Source organism: Eumetopias jubatus, unplaced genomic scaffold (assembly GCF_037043125.1).
Source record: "Eumetopias jubatus isolate StellerSeaLion01/CBP00866 unplaced genomic scaffold, mEumJub1_p1.0 scaffold_13, whole genome shotgun sequence".
NCBI lineage: Eukaryota > Metazoa > Chordata > Mammalia > Carnivora > Otariidae > Eumetopias > Eumetopias jubatus.
The window spans coordinates 8,962,763-8,979,500 of record NW_028274819.1 but is presented as its reverse complement, the minus strand read 5'-3'; the positions used below and the strand labels follow the sequence as shown (position 1 = coordinate 8,979,500).

General features: G+C 51.3%; 1 protein-coding gene across 4 annotated transcripts; it reads right to left on the bottom strand.

Annotated features, from left to right (window-relative positions):
* Positions 1-4,360: 4,360 nt before the first annotated feature.
* SLC22A6 (solute carrier family 22 member 6) lies at positions 4,361-11,249 on the bottom strand. Of its 4 annotated transcripts, none has more exons than XM_028118339.1 (10): positions 10,881-11,249; positions 10,419-10,522; positions 10,013-10,167; positions 8,641-8,809; positions 8,021-8,144; positions 7,753-7,868; positions 6,465-6,679; positions 6,254-6,362; positions 4,717-4,926; positions 4,361-4,448 (listed from the first exon to the last, which is right to left on the bottom strand). In XM_028118339.1, the coding sequence occupies exons 1-10, from the start codon at positions 11,247-11,249 to the stop codon at positions 4,361-4,363; spliced, it is 1,659 nt and encodes a 552-aa protein (XP_027974140.1). The 4 variants fall into 4 exon arrangements, with proteins under 4 accessions (XP_027974140.1, XP_027974141.1, XP_027974142.1 ...); XM_028118340.1 differs by having other exon boundaries at positions 4,723-4,926; XM_028118341.1 differs by having other exon boundaries at positions 4,361-4,445; positions 4,723-4,926.
* Positions 11,250-16,738: the final 5,489 nt, after the last annotated feature.

The following is a 16,738-nucleotide window of genomic DNA, read 5'->3' as shown; positions in this document are numbered from 1 at the left end:
GGTGATGGATATGTTCATTATCTTGATTGTGTTGATAGTTTCACAGGTGCGTGCATCTGTTATACTCATCAAATTGTACACTGTAAGTATGAGCAACTAATTGTCTCTTATATTTGTTTTTTTAAAAGATTATTTTTTAATTTATTTATTTGACAGAGAGAGAGAGAGAGAGAGAGCACAAGCAGGTGGAGTAGCAGGGTAGAGGGAGAGGGAGAAGTAGACTCCCTGCTGAGCAAGGAGCCCAATGGGGGGCTCTATCCCAGGACCCTGAGATCATGACCCAAGCCAAAGGCAGTTGCTTAACTGACTGAGCCACCCAGGCACCCCGTCTCTTATATTTTAATAAAGCTGTAAAAAAATATATTAGTTAAGATGTCTTTAACTGCAGATCACAGAAAAATCAACTCACAATAGCTTAAAGAGGAAAGAGGATTTAAGTTGAAATTCCCATGCTTAACAATTAGAGTAGAGGTAGGTGTCTTCAGGATTGGTTAAATCAGTGGCTCAGTGACATAATCAAACCTCAGTTCCATCTTTCCACTATGTCACTCGCAGTTGTTGCCTTAATCCTTGCTCTGGTTTCCCTGTTGGGTCACAAGATGGCTGCCACAGTTCCAGACATCCCATCCAGACTCAACATTGTTTACCACCTAAATCTAAACCCTGACCAATTCAGGCACTAACAGGCTGTTTGGTTTCTTCTATGGGTGTGGCTCAAGGAATTGCTTCTCAGTGTAGGCTTCTGTTAGAGGAAAAGTTTAGAAGTAGCAGGAACAGACCTCACTAGAGCTGGTCAGGGAAATTGAGGCTCAATTTCATCTAGCTTATGACTCCAGCTTTTTGCAACAAAGTCAGTAACTGTTCTCTGACTACAACATGAGCCATGTGGAGACAGTCACATCTCAGAGAACATCATTAGATGGTTTTCTTGAAAGAGGAGGAACAATGGGGGCAATGGGGTCCATACAGAGCTTTTCTTCTGCTTCTGATCACACCGTTTTTAATGCATATGAAGGTAAGTTGGGGGTTTAATAGAGCATAGTCTAGGAGTTCCAAACTTAATGGCTGTAAGAACCATAAGGTAACACAGATGTGTGAATCTGATCAGGTATAATACAATAGGGAGTGGTGAGGCCTATGGTGATCTAGACAGTAAAACCCTACCCCCACCAAAAAATAGAGCATGGGGAAACAAAACCCCTACGGCCAGTTTGACATCTCTAGAGGAGTTTGAGAACAAGGGATATACATTATAGTTTCCAACTGCTGTTGCATCAGATTGTCACAAACTTAGTGGCTTAAAACAGCACAAATCAATTTTCTTATAGTTCTAGATGTCAGAAGTCTAAAATCAATGTGTTGGCAGGACTTTGTTTCTTCTGGAGGCTTCAGAGGTGAAGCCATTTCCTTGCCTTTTTCAGCTTGTATTTCTTGGCTTGTTGTCCCTTTTTGTATCACTCCAAACTCTGGTTTCTGTTGTCACATCTCCTATACCTACTCTGGTCTCCTGCCTCTCTCCTATATTCACATGAGGCCAACTCGGATTATCCAGGATAATCTTCCCATCTCAAGATCCCTAGCTTAATGGCACCTGCAAAGTCCTTTTTACCACGTAAGGTAACATATTCATGGGTTCCAGGTACTAGAATGTGGACATCTTTAGAGGTCCATTATTCAGTCCTCATGTGATATGAAAGCTGAACTGATTGGACATCTATTCTCTAAGGGGCCATGAAAACTCTTGGGAAAGGAGAGAAGAGCCTAGTGAAGGGGCTTGGTGTGGACTAAAGCCTGGGTTGTAGAGGTGGGTCCTGGGATACAAGGGTAGAGCCTAGGAAGGAAGGTGGCTTCTGGTGAGCACTCTATCGGGGCCAGGCAGTGGAGAAACCCTCTGAGTGTGCCATTCTGGGCAGGACATTCTCAGAGCAGCAGGCAGAGAATCTGAGGGTGGCCACAAAGGCCCTACCAATCCTGGCCGAGGATAGGACTTTGTGGTCAAAACTGGGTATAGCATCTGAGACCACTGAAGTGAGGCACAACAGTATCAAAACTCAGGCTCAGGGCCAATGTGAGAGGATGGAATGCGAGCCAGAATTCTGCAGATGACTCCTTGGGGAGATAAGTCAGAAGTCACTTACTGGTGACTTAAAAATGGGAGGAAGGTAGGGTTCCCCTTTGGTCAAAAGTATGGGGTGAGTGTAGGAAGTCCCCGGCCAGGAGCTGGGGAAATGGGTTCTGTGCAGATGGTGTGCACTGAGTCAACACCAGCAGTTGGGCCAGTTGAAGGCGTGTGAAGTGGGGGCAGGCCAGGGGCTGTCTCTGCTTGAGGCAGATGCAGATACCAGGTGATCTAAGCCCAGAGATGAGAGAGCCACAGGAGTCAGAGCATGTCAGGGTTGCTGGCAGGGTTTTGAGGCAGGGATAGGGCAAGTCACTGGTCCCAAGACCTCCAGATCTACAGAAACAGGGCTAGATGCAGGTGGCCTGCCTCCCAGTCCTAGTCCAGTCTCCCTGCTTAAGGCTGGTGAAGATGTCATCCTAGGTGCCCCTTGTCAGCCATGACTCAATGCTGCCCAAGAAATGGCGGCAGAGGGAGGGCTGGTGGCCCTTGAGCATCTACTGGATCCTACATGGCCCAGAAATTCTTGGGGAGCATGGGGCATATCTGCACACGGGGAACACCAAGTCCCCAGATGTTCCAGGAGGTGGAGTGGGTTATCATAATTTCAGCTCTGTCCACTTTGTCCTGAAAATCCTGCTGTCTGAGCTGCTGTGAGCTGTCCCAGGGCTTTGTGGCTTTTTCAGGGTAACTCTGGGCTACCTACCCTCTCCAGGTTGCCCTGATTCAGCTAGAGCCCCAGGATCCCACCTGGAAAACAATGTGCACAGCTTCAGAGGTGTGGACTTTCCTCGAGGGATGAGGGGCTGGGGTGCTGAGTCAGCTGCAGGGGAAAGAGTAACGGGCAGTGTACCAGGAGACAAGCGTGACCAAGCAAGCACATTTACAGCAGGGCATGGCTGGTGCCCTGCCTCCTGCCACTTGTGGATGCTTATAGGGCTGTCTTTTCCATGCCCCCGAGGCTTCCTTGAAATGAGCTCCCTTGCTGACGCAGTGATCAGATATCCTTGTCTCTTCCTGATGTGACCCCTGAACTGCCTTTCATCCCTCCTTTCACATGGTTCCTACCAGGATTCTCCGCCTCCCCCCCTTAGCCTTCTCTCTCTCTTTTCAGGCCAGGAAGGAGGAGAAGTCAGGCCCTGGGCGTGTAAGAGACCAAGGTCTCAGTGCCTTACAACTCTGGGCAGAGGGGTCAGGTCCATGCATTCCAGAGCCGGATTGTCTGCATTCTAATCCTGACTCCACAATTTACTAACCGTGTGAATTTGGGCAAGTGACTTAGCCGCTCTGTGCTTTGATTTTCTCAGGTGTAAGATGGGGGATAACAATAGTATTTACCTCTAGAAAGTTACTGGGAGGATTAAATGAATCAGTGTATGCAAGGTGCTTAGGACAGTGCCTGGCACCAAAGAGGCACTCAGTGCTGGTGCTCTCTGGTTGGGTCCTACGCTCCCCTTTCCCTCCTCCCTTGTCTCCACTAGCCTTCCCCCCCCCCACCACCCCCGGGGCCTGCAGGAGGCAGAACAACAAAGAATATCCATGGAGGGTGGTGGGAATGTTAGGGTATCTAGTGGGCAGAACCTCCGGCCGCAGAGCTGGAAGTGGCAAACTGGTTTTGAGTTTGGAGCCTGGTGGAATCTAGAGGAGCAGGGGCCAGCTTCCTGACATCACAGCCTCTGTGGTTCTTTCTCTCCCGCTTGGCTGCTGGAGGTTCCCATTGGCCCTCACTGAGGGGGAGGAGCCTGAAACAAAGCCTCTAATTGGCTGCTTTCATTTAGTCCCTTGTCAGTTTCCAGTCCGCTAGGGAGGGGGAGGAGCATAAGACATTTAAAACTCACAGAAATATTTGAATAAGGTAGAGAAGGAAGGAGGGAAAAGGGTGGAAAGAGGGGCAGGGGAGGGGGTCCAGGGAAGAGATTCTCCAATTCTCTGGGATGGTTTATAAAGTCCTGGGGGTGGAGGGCAGGGGACTGGACTGTATGGACTTTTGGGCCACTGGCTGATGTGGAGCGGCTATTACATTCGAGACAAGAGAGATAAAAGGAAATGCTGCACACAAACCTTTTAATGACGCGGTCTTGGTGGAATCTGTTCAGGGCAGGAGACCCCTGGGAGGTGCTTTCCTGAACCACAGCCTGGACCCTTGGGCCGCCATTTCCCCTTTCCCTTCCCGGAGGGGGTGGCTCAGGACCTGTAGGACCCTCACTCCCTTTGGGGCTCTGTGAGGCCCCTTCCCAGTGCTCAGAGTACATTCTCTCGTGCTGTGGCCTGGAGTGGGACCATCTTCTTCCGCTGCTCTTGCTCCTGCTGCCTTGGCTTTCCTCTCCTCCTGGGGGCAGGAGAGCGGTGTCCTGGGTATGCAGCCTCCAGACCAAGGGCTAGGAGCTGGGGCCTTCCCGGGAGTCTCCACTCAGCCGTGCCCAGCTCCCATCTCTCTGCCCCATCTACTGCTCCCTGGAGCCAGGAGCCCAAGGAAGGACTCTAGACCCCCAGCCAATTGGGGAAGTGGACAAAGAGCCCTGGCCTAAACAAGGAGGCCTGGGTTTGAGTCTCGGTGCCACCCCAGCCTGGGCGTGTGACCCGGGATAAGTCCCTGCTCCCACCTGCTTTCCATGTCCTGCACGGTGTCTGGCAGTGGCTGGCCCAGGGTCTCTGGCAGGAGGGCAGTGACAGCGCTGGCGGCCACGGGCACCGCACCGTAGATGAAGAGAGGCACGGAGGGGTAGAGCTCAGCAGTCATGCCCACCAGTGGGCTCACGATGCTGCCCAAACGGGCCATGGTGCTGCCCATTCCCATGCCTGTCTGCCTGTAGGGCCCAAGGTGGGGTGCTGTCACTCACTGCTCTAGCGTGAATGTTGAGGTGCTGGCTGAATTTGGGGTCAGGGCAGCTCAGGATGAAGCCCCCTGGTCCCTCCTCAATTTTCCCTTTGATTAGCAAACCAATCTGGCATTTGTTTTGGAGATTAAAACAAAACAAAATAGCAGGGTGGGAAGGGCTCTGGCCAGAGAATCAGGAGGCTGAAATTTGCCTCTGCCCTTAACTTGCCATGCGACCCGAGGAAGAGTCCCTTTTCCTCTCTGGGCCTCAGTTTCCTGAGCTGTCAAATGAGACAGTTAAGTTAGACCAATCATTCTCAGATCTCCTGGGGGACTTTGAGTTCTAGTTGCCCCAGCCCACACAGTCCTATTGGGTTAGAATCCCCAGGAGAGAGGACCTGGAAGCTGCATGTTAAGACTATGTTAAGAACATTCTCTGAGAGATCAGAGGTTAAAAACTTTGACTTAGGAGACAAACCGCTTGGGTTCAAATCCAAGCTTCCTCACTTACAAGCTGTGTGACGTGGGGCCAAGTCACTCAACCTTTCTGTGGCTCAGTTTTCTCATTGGTAACATGGGCTTTTCATGAGGATTCAATGAGTTGATATTTATAAAAAGTTTAAGAAGATGCCTGGTGCATAGTAAGTGATTTATACTGTTGCTCTTTCCCGTGAAATTCTGTGAGGGCGCAGGACAGCACCCATGACCCTGCTCATTCCCAGCAGCCTAGGGAAGCCTGGCCTTTCTTTGACATCTCATGTGAATTTTTCATCCCATTCTTAAAATAGACATGTGTTTCTTTTTTCTCAATGCAAAAATGCCTTCCCCCAATTTTGGCTCTCAAAAAGCAGTGCTGTGTTTATCCATACAGCTACCAAGCACCAGCATTATTAAATGTGGCTCTTGTGATAAGAAATGACTTTCCTGTTTGGTCTTTGGTTTCAGACGTACCACTCGGTTTATAGATGAAATTTAGATTTGGTGGCAGCTTCTAACTTGGGCTTTGGAGGTCAAGGTGGGGTGGGGGAAGGGGAACTTCGATGAATTGCCTCTGAGATGTGTTTTCTCGGCTCTCAACCCTGCCCCAGATGGTGGCTCCTTTTGCGATCTTTTCCTTGGATCAGGTAAGGGCTTAGTGGGCAGGTGCACCTGTGTTAGCCACAAAGTGTATACTGAGCAGCTGATACACACCTTGCACGGATGGGTGCTGGGAGGGGGCCTTGGGCTATGGCACACTGGGTGTTGCTCTGGGGTCTGACCTCTGTGTGTGTGGGGGATGTCTTGTCCCAAGACCCCTCCCACTAGGCTCCACTCACCGGATCACTGTGGGGTACAGCTCCCCAGTATAGAGGAAGATGCAGTTGAAGGAGGCAGCCAGGCAACCTTTCCCCAGCACAGCAAGAGAGGTTCGGACAATGGACTGATCTAGAGAAAGAAAGGAGGGGATCAGTGGGAGCTCGGGAGTGGGGGCTGAGAATCTGGGGATAGGGCTGAGGGTGAAGGACCAAGGTACTCGTGGGTGCTCACCCTGGGGTACCACCCCGTTGACCAGGATGCAGATGCCTGCCAGCAGTAGTGAGGCCATCTGGGCAGGCCGGCGACCCAGAGAGTTGATGACAAGGAAGCCCACAAGCTTGGCAGGCAGGTCCACAGCACCAAAAATCACCTGGATTAGGTAGATGCTGACCCCAAAGCCCTGCAGGTCCATGACCAGCCCGTAGTAGGCAAAACTAGTGGCAAACCTAGTGGGGGAGGGATGAAGGATATGGAGTCGGTTAGGAAGGCTTAAAGGGGGGGCTGCTCATTCAAAATAGGGGTGAGCTACACTATGACCCTGCTTCAGAAGCTGGAATCTGCCTTGGCTAATCTTTCTTCAGACATTTAGTATGCATTTAGTCTAAGTGTGGGGTCCTCCAATACCCCAAATTTCCCAATCTTCTGATAACTAGGATCCCCAGTGTATTAGGGGATTTTCACTTAGTTGTCATGTAAGATTTATATAGGTTTAATCTTTATCTTATCTGTTGATACTTTAGCTTATCTATTGATACTGGGCTGAGGACAGGTGGATTTTCAAGCCGCATCTTTAGGGTCAAGGTGTTAGGAAAGGCCAGGCTTTGCAGACCTGTGCATGGTTCTGGGATGGTTGTGCTTCTTAACATGTCAGGAGCCCACAAAATGAAGCTCAGGTTATCGGATAAGACCCACAACCTGAGTAAATGCCAAATTGGAACGAAAAAATTCACTGGTAGAATTGTTGACCATGCTTCACCTAACTGTCATGGGGTTACTCTGGTGATGGGCTCAGGAGGGGAGCATATCAGAAGGGTAATGGGGAATGTTGCAACCGGAAAGGACATTTTTGGCTGATACCAGCCTTGGCCAACGTGTACTTCTGGAGATGAGTTTTAGGCATCTTATTGCCCGTGCTTGTGTTTCTGGCAGGCCCTGCAAGGCCAGTAAAGTCTCCAAATGTTTTGCAAGCTGGACTGGTCTCTGCTTTCAAGATGTAATTCTGTTGACTCTGGGGCTCACCAATCCTGATGAGGTGTTTTCATATTGGAACAGAGTTAATAAAAGGAGAAGAAGATAGAGAGATTGGTGCCCAGTGTGGGGACTGGAAGCGAACTGAGGGGAGGTCATCTGGTTCTTCAAGACTGTCCCTGGTGGAGGATTACTGCCTCTCATGGGAGGTCTGCTGACTTTTCCTCCCTTTGTTCTGGCTTCCTCCACCCATTGCATCCACTCTCTCCCTAGCCAGCCTTTTGTCTCTTGGTCTGTCTGTGTCTCTATGGCTCCGTCTGTCTGGGCCTACCACAGCGTGGAGAGGCAGAAGAAGAGGTGGCGAAGGGCGGGGCAGCGCAGCAACTCCAAGGCGGAAACCTGGCCTTTGCCCATGGTCAGCTCCTTCTGCAGACTGGCCCGGAGCACCTGCCAGGATGGGCAGGGCTCAGGGCCTGGACTCCTCCAGAAGCTCCTCCCAGCCTAACCCCTTACTCAGGGAAGCCCTCTGAGACCTGGGCTCAGGGTTTGAGGGTAGAATCCTTGTGGGGTGTCGTGGGAGGTCTTGGGGTGGGTCTCACCTCCATACTTAGTTTGGTCCCCTCTTCCCGCTTCCCATTGATCCAGGCCACTCTCTGCAGGGCCCTCAGGGTGAGATCTAGCCTCCCAGAGGAAGAGTACCAGCGGGCCGACTCGATGAAGAACCTGGGAGCGGGGGTGGGTGGGGGGGTGGGGGGTAGGTGTCAACATGGCTTCAGTTCCAGTAGGCTGGGCTGGGGGCAGGGGGTGGGCTTCCCAGGGGACTGCAGTGGGATTTCATTTCAGGCTGGGAACCCAGGCGTTTTGCCAGATCCATCTTTCTGGGACCACAAAGCAGCATCCAGCTTGGTGATGACCCACTCCCCAACCCAGGCGCGCAGCGTTGAGGTGTTGGGTAAAGGCAGCAGCGCAGGCAGGGTGGAGAGCCAGCGGCGGGGGGAGCTGGAGAGCAGGATCCCCGGGGCGGGGGGCAGATCCTTCCTCCCACAGTCTCAGTTCTCCCGTCTGTCACACGGAGGCACTGGCCTGGGTCTGACCTTCGGGCCTTGACCTTCTCTGATTCTGTGTGGTGGAGTGTGCAGTGGGATTTGGGGCATGTCTTGTCCCTTGCAGCCCTCTGGGCAGCCCTCGGGCACCCCTGCCCACCCTGGGCCCCACACACCAGGAGTAGATGAAGAAGGCGAAAAAAGGCACGGAGACCAGGAGCTGCAGGTGGCGCCAGTGGGGCACAGCCAAGGCCACCCCGGCCAGGAGAAACTGGCCCAGGCTGTAGACATAGCCAGTCAGGGTGCCCACACAAGCCCGCGTGTGGATGGGCATCCACTCCACATCTGGAAAGAGGGTGAGAACAGAGGGGTGCCGCTGACTGGGCTGCCTGGCGGGTGGAGACCCCTGGGCCAGGCAAAGACCCCTCTCTCCACCCAAACTTTGATCTGTCCTGGGGCTCAGTGGAAGACACATCAAATGAAGATGGGTGCCATGATGGGGGAAGTAGGGGACTTTTGGTGGAGGAAGGAATGGGAAGATGGGTTTGGAATCCCTAGAAATTGTCCCTTCCACTCTCCCGCTGTGTCTTGCTGCTCCCCAGCCTACTGTCCTGGCCGGGGCCCCCTTTCCCTTCAAAGTGTCTCTGACCACTCAGTGGTGGCTTCCCTCAGCCTGGGCCAATTCAGTGGCCAGAGCAGCTTGGAAGAGACAGTGGTTTTCCTCCATCCAGTAGAGTCAAGGTGGGAGTGGGACCACCTTTCGCTGTGGTCTGAAGAGGCCCAGCTTTGTTCCTTGTGGGCTCCTAATTCGGCTGCTGGGGCAATGACTTGGACACGTAGACTGGGTTTTGGGGCTGAATTCTCTAGGTGTCTTGCCCTGGCCCTGGCCCCATCCCAGTTCATTTCTGTAGTCCAGAGAACCCCCAATCCATAGATTCCCTTCTGGGCTTGAGGGATGACCTTGGGTAGATTTTTGCCCTTGTCCCCAGTCTCAGGTTCCTCCTTTGAGAACCAGGGAGAAGGGGGTGATTTATCAGAGGATGCCCATTGATGGTTCATGGACAGACCATGCTCAGGCCATAAATGTGTTTGGTGTACATGATGCTGGCTTGCCCTATGTTAAAAATATTAGAATTAATTTCCAACATTACAAAACTGGGGTATTTTACATTAATAAAGAGGAGGCGGTAAGATCTGACAGCCCTGACCCTTCTGGCTGGAACAGCTGAGTGACTGTGGCCCCTCTGGATGGGGCTGTGACCCTCCTTTGTCTACAGTCCTCACCATTCCCTAATGCCTCTTGTACCCAGTCGGCTTCAGTCATTTATGGGAACTGCCTGGCCCTTAAAATGGAGTTTGCAGTCGTGTCTAAATGAGGGGTGAGGATGGTATGAGTCTGGGAGAAAAGCTGTTATGTTGGCCCCCCAAAAGTGGGCAGGCAGGACTCGGGAGGGATTGGCTGGGAGAGGCAGCCGAAAAGGGGCTGCTGGGTTGGGGGGTCAGAGAGGAGTGGGTAGGGATCTGCCCTGCCCTCCTGGCATCCCTCACTCAGTGTCATGCAGTTGAGGGAGATGCCAGCCAGCGACATGCCGGAGAGGAGCCGGAAGGCACAGTAGACGGGGAAGTTGGGAGCGAAGGCAGCACAGGTTCCTGACACAGCTGTCTGCAGGTAGTTCAAGATCAGCAACTTGCGGCGGCCCAGCCTGTGGGGGGAGGGGAGAACAGCAGCAGGGATCCTGAGGGCTGACTGTGCCAGGCCAGGTACGGAGAGGAGTGCCTGCCCTGGGGGAGGCTCTGGGCTGGTGGTCTTTTGAGGACCTGTGCCATGTCCTGAGGCTGGCCCTGTAGGTCCTCAGACCAGCCCCAGGTGGTCAGGCCAACTTCCCACCTGGTTCCCATGAACCCAGCTGAGGCTCAGGCCCAGCCCGGCCGGGTGGCTCTATGCAGGACTGACCTGTCTGCCAGGTAGCCGAACACCATGGCTCCGAGAAGCACCCCAACCATGTACAAGGACTGCGCCAGTTGGCGTAAGGCCCTGTTAGAACACACGAGGTCCCACTGTGGGGAGAGGAGGCAAGGGTCAGGCGGAGATGAGCCTGGGCCGCCGGGCTCCCCTTCCCCTCCCTTGGGCTGGCCCTCTGAGGCCTATGTCGCCCTCTTCCCCTGACATTTCCCTTTGCTGTTTGCTTCCCCGGTCCCGGTCGCTGAGAGACTTTTCTTGTCTCTGACGTTCCCCTTTTCTGTAAAGGCCCCCATCTTGAACCCCTTTCTTCATCTTCCCATCTTGGCCTCTGGAGAATCTGAGACAGTCTGTGTGCGTGTGCATGTGTGTGTGTATGCCTCTGTCTGTCTGTCTGTCTCAGAGGGGAAGGCAAGTCTGATTGGCCTCTGGAGCAGGGGGCCCAGGTATCCTCACCTCAGTCACGATGGTGGAAGGGAAGGTGCTGTTGTCATAGATCCAGCCATTGGTGCAGGGCTCTGTGGCCCCCGTGCCGTTGGCCCCTGTGCCGTTGGGAGAAGGCGGTCCCTGTTGGGGGATGGTGAAGAGGAGGCAGGACTCCGGCTGCCCCTGCCTGTCCCGGGGCAGCCAGGCCTCCAGCTCCCCGTCCTTGCTGAGGTTGGTGTCGGCAGGCGGGCGGCAGTGGTGGGTGGGGATGGCAGCAGTGAAGTTCTGCAGGGTGTTGTGGGAGGCCATCAGGAGCAGGGGGAGGACCACCAGAGTGACCTGGATCTGCTGGAAGCGGCCGACACCCCCCACCTGCTGCAGGAGGTCGTTGAAGGCCATGGGGCCAGGCCCGGCCAAGCGGCTGGGGGCTGAGGACTTCTGTCTGTGAGTCCGTGTGCCTGCTGTCCTTAGCTAGAGGAGAGAAGCCGCTGTTGCTTCTGCAGCTGACTGTTCCTAGAGCTGACTCGGAGCTGGCTCTGTGGGGGGACAGGAGCCTGGCTAGCTGCCCCTCCTTCCTTTGCTCTCTCCGTCTTCTGTCCCTCCCTTTCCCTTGAGCCTCCCCTCACTTGGGGGTGGGGTACTCAGCTTTCAGGGTCTGTGGTAGCCCTGACCCCTCCATGGGCAGGATTTAATCCTTGGCCTGGAGGGAATGAGTTAAAGTGTGACTTGGTATCAGAAGGATTAACCCTCTGAGTATCCTTGTGTCAGTGGAAATTCTCCAAGTGGGTATAAAGGGCAGGAGAGTGGACTGGAGTGGGGGTGGTGAGACGGGATGTACTAGGAGGGCGTGTCTGGGCACCTGGGGGCCAGAGGGGGCCGGTGGGACCTCACTGTCTTCCTTTTAGTGAGAAGACAGGTCTCCGGGAAGTGTGGTGGCCTCTTAAGGGACTTCTGTCCTTTTTAGTGGATAGGATCCAAGCAGTCTGTCTTTGGGAGGGGTTGCCAGAGAAAATACAGAACTCCCAGTAACAGATCAACAAATACATTTTATTGTAGTGTAAGTATATCTCTAATGTTACATGGGACATACTTACACTAAAAAATTATTCATTGATCTGAAATTGAGATTTAACTGGGCATCCTGTATTCTTATTTGCTAAAATTGGCAGCCCTAGTCTCTGGTCTCCTGGGGACAACTCAGATCTTATGGGACCACAGCTTTGTTCAGTCGGAAGAAACTAAAGAGGCCAGAGGCTACTTTTGAAGGACTGGGACTTAAGACCAACATCATATGTGATGTAGATCGATTCTTGCAGTGTCTCAGCTTTTACCTTCTGGCTTATTCTGATTCAAAATTTTCCCTTTGTCTTGTCTCTGTCCATAATTTTTTTTGTTTTTGTTTTCATTTTTTCAGTCGAGCATGAACTTATTTTATTTGTAGCCACAAGTCTAAGATAATCACTTGATTTCCTCTAACGGTTTGGCTTCTGAGCCCTGATCCCTCAAGATCAGGACTGTGCTGAGTTTTGATTGGATGGGCTTCTATGAGCTCTGATTGGTTGGATCATGGGTTGGGAATGTCAATAGAGTGAGTTGTAACTTCTTGCTTTTATTGAATTGAAATTTTTTTTTTTTTTTTTTTTATGTAGGCTCCACACCCAGTGCAGAGCCCAGTGTGGGGCTTGAACTCACGGCCCTGAGATCAAGACCTGAGCTGAAATCAAGATGCTCCACTGACTGAGCCACCCAGACACCCCAACAACTTCTTGCTTTTAATTTGCATAGTGCATAGTATATAAAACATGGACTCAGGAGTCGGTTTACTTGGATCTAAATCCTCATTCCACATTTGCTGGTTGTGTAGTGAATGCAAATTGCCAAAATCCTATATTTCTTGGTATTCTTGTTTGTAAGGTGGGCATAATAGTCGTGTCTGCCTCGTTGGGTTTATTGAGGGTTAAATGAGTGAATCCTTTAAGTAAAGATCTTAAAGTAGCCACTGCCCTAGAGCTCAGTGAGTATGAGCTGTTCTTATTATTTGTTCCTGGTAAAAAGGTGAGACTATCAAATGGATTTTAGAGAGAAAATAGGCCTAAGCACATCTTACCCTAAGAACTGTGGTTCTCTACTGGAGGTGATTCCCCCCAACTCCTTCCACTCTCCAGGAGACATTTGGTAATGTCTGGAGACATTTTTGGTTGGATTTAGATTCGAGTAAACGGACTCCAGAGTCCATGTTTTATATACTATGCACGGTAAAAATTAAAAGCAAGAAGCTGTTGGGGTGCCTGTGTGGCTCAGTCGATGAAATATCTTGATTTCAGTTCAGGTTTTGATCTCAGGGTTGTGAGTTCAAGCCCCGCACTGAGCTCTGCATTGGATGTGGAACTTACTTAAAAAAAAAAAAAATCAATAAAAGCAAGAAGTTGCAACATGCTCTATTGGCATTCCCAACCCATGATCCAGCCAATCAGATCTCATCAGATCACTGGGGTGGTTAGCAATCCTGGCGTGCAGTGGGTAGAGTCCAGGGATGCTGCTGAACATCCTACAATGCACAGGACAGCCTCCCATAATCAAGAATTTTCTGGACCCCAAATGTCATTAGTGCTAAGTTTGGGAAACTCTATCCTAAGAGATGTCTCAGACTTATTTTGAATAGTGATCAATCCCATACCCGCTTGGCCAAGGATATTCCAGGCATACAGATGACTCCTACCAGAATATTTCTAAGAATGCCCATGCTCTTATTGGAGTAGGGAAAATGTTTGCACGTTCTGCTGGAGTACAGCAGAGTAGCCTGGACTCTGAAGCATGGTGGCCCTTTCCTTTCCCAGGCATACCTAGCCAGTTTTATCACTGGAGGATTCAAATCAGGACCCCAACCTTTCTGGGTACAGGCCAACATTCTTCTCCACCATGTTCTAACTCGATTGTTGGTTTGAGGTTTCATGCCAGGCTATTCTTTGTGGTGTGTTTCCATTTGGGGTCTCTGGCTGTCCCTCCCTGTTACCTGCCTTGTATTGACTGTCCATCCACCTCACTTCATCAGATACTTTGGCATATATCTAAACAGCATGGATGGTTAGGGTTCTGGAGTTTTATGGGAGGTAGCCAGGCCCCGTATGAATTAGCTGATGCAAAGGGCCATGAAGGGAGGGGGAATTTCTCAGTTCTTCCAGGCATAAATCTCCAAGTCATATTGTTGAGGGGAAGCAGTTGTATTACCAACGTCTCCTGTGAGGACTTAAGATGCCCTGCTATTGTTGTGCAGTTTACACAAACTACACTTTTGTATTAAGTTGGGAGGGTGTTTACTGTCTGTTGAGGTGCTGGGATACATGAAGTCTTAGACTGCTTCAGATCTATTCTGTCTAACTTCAAAGCCAGATTGTTTCCTGCTGATTTAGAGGTGTGCACTGCCCAGCTAAAGAGGCCTTAGGGCTCATCCAGTCTCATTATGTACAGAAGAGAATAGGGAGGCTCAGAGAGGGATGTAACTCAGCCCAGCTCCCCCCCACCCCCACCCCCTGAATGTTGGTTCTGGGCTGGGACCCAGTGGGTGTCCAGATGCCTGACAACATTCTCCAGGCCAAGGTATATAAGAGCCTTGTGGCCTGGGGATGTGAGGACAGCTGGACAAACAGCTGGGGCCTCTGGGGCCAATCTCCTGCCAGGACTTGGTGCCCTCGTGGGGGCGTGGGAGGAGTGTTGAGGGCAGTGGGGGAGATGGTCTCTACAAGCACCCTCCCTTTCTGAGCATGTGCCCAGCTTTGCCTTTGAGAAGAGCCCCCTCCCTAGTGCCTGACTAGCTCCAAGCCAGGCTGAGCCTGGAAAAGTTTCAACTGGAGGCTCCAGGGACTAAATTGTGGTTGGCTCCTGGGATCATCTGGCTAGTAAGGATACTTCCCACCAGCCTCCCAGCTCATGGAGGGTTTCTGGATGGAAATGCTACCATAGCGAATGATTGGCAGAATGAGAACTATCCCTTAGGGACATTCTGGGTCATTAAATACTCAGAGTTGGACTCCCTGGACTGACTGGAATGTGGACTTCAGTTCTGGCCATGTTCACCAAGAAGGGGTCAAATCCGGGACTTCTGATTGGCCAAGAGCCACAGAACCACATACAATCAAAGACGAATGCTGTCATTCACATGAAAACTTCTCATGGTACAGATAAGGAGACCAAGGCCCAGAGTAGGCAATGGATTTGTCCTTGATCACACAGCAAGCCCATCTAGAACTCGGCTCTCTTGATTCCCAACTTAGATGTGTTATTAGGGTACAATGCACACCAGATTCTGAAGACTTATGATGAATTAAAGGCTGTAAAATATCTTTATTGATAATCTTTATGTTGATTACATGTTGAAATGGTAATATATGGATATTTTGGGTTAAATAAATTATTTTCATATGTACATACTTAAAATTAATTTTACCTCTTTTTAAGAACTAGCTACTAGGAATTTTAAATTATATAAGTGGTTTGGTTCCACTGGACAGTGCTGGTAAAGAATATTTGAGGAAGGGGTCTTAGGAAGGAACTCTGGGGAAGGTCAGTGTTCAGGAGATGATACAGGGAGAAGAGCTGCTTTTGGAATTGTTTGGTTTGGAAACTCTTGAGTTTAGCTTAAACAAAACAAAAGCTATTCAGAGAATTCAGGATATTTTCTTGAGCTCAGGGTCAGAAAATATATCCAGGGCTGAGGAGGACCTGGAATCCATTAAGAATCAATGTGAATAGTCTCACTGAGTCTTTTTGTCTGGGCCCCTGTGTCTTTGGTTCTTCCTTTCTCTGTGCCCTTTGCTTTGTTCTTTCTCTGCAACCGGCTTTCTCTGACCCACCGGCATCGGGGCCAGCCCACCCTCATGCTAACTTGCCTTCCCAGGACAAGGGCCAAGGCATGGACTAGAACCTCTGTGACTCAGATTCCCAGCCCAGGAGGGAATACATGATGAACAAAACTTGGATCAGGAGGGCCTCTGGTCCAGTCAGTCATGACCAGACCTAGAGGTCATGTAACTGTTCAGTTGGCAGGTTCTGGGGATGTTGACCTTTGAGGAAGGGGTGGGGGCAGGACAGGCATGTTTTGTAGCATTTACAGGAAACCCTCCAGGAGATGCTGAAAGAGCAGCTGCTGTATGGGAGGGAGCTTCATGCCCCTGGCATCTCAGAAACCGGGAAAGGGGGCGAGGCCAGTAGGACCAAAGTCAGCTGAGAGGCCAAGTAACACAAATTGAAAACGACCTGTGGGTTCAGCACTGGGGGTGCTGAGCGCTGTATGTGACAGCTCTCTTGGGGAAGGGGGGAGAGCCAGAGTGCTGTTTGAAGATGTATGAGGTTAGAAGGTACAAGCCAGGGAGGCACCCAGCTCCTTTATAAAGTTTAGTTGCAAAGGGGAGAAATTTCGAGACAGTGTGGCCCCTGCTGGGAGATATGACTCCAAGGGGAACTGGTTGGTTTGGTTGGTTTTCGTTAAGATAGAAGAGGCGAGAGCTTATCTGACTGGTAATGAGAAATGAGCCAGGAGAGAGCAAATGGGTGGAGGAGACCTGAGGGGGAAGACATCCGAAGGCTGCTTTCCGGAGGGGCTGGATGCAGAGCCCCGGTGGGAGGATGGACTTTCTGCTGGGATTGAAGGGAAATCGGGGCACATGGGGTGACATTGGTGGCCTTCGGCTATGGCTGTGGTTTTCTCACTTAAATAGGACACAGAGCTGTCTGGTGGCACGGGCCTGGGACGTCATTGGAGACCTGGGGCAAGCAGGTGGATCAGATTGGGACTGGAGCAGCGCAGGCTTCCGTCTGCAGCAGCTCTGGGCTTGTCTCATCCTCTGCTCATGCGCATGCTGGGACACATACGTGCACACACAGCATCGTGC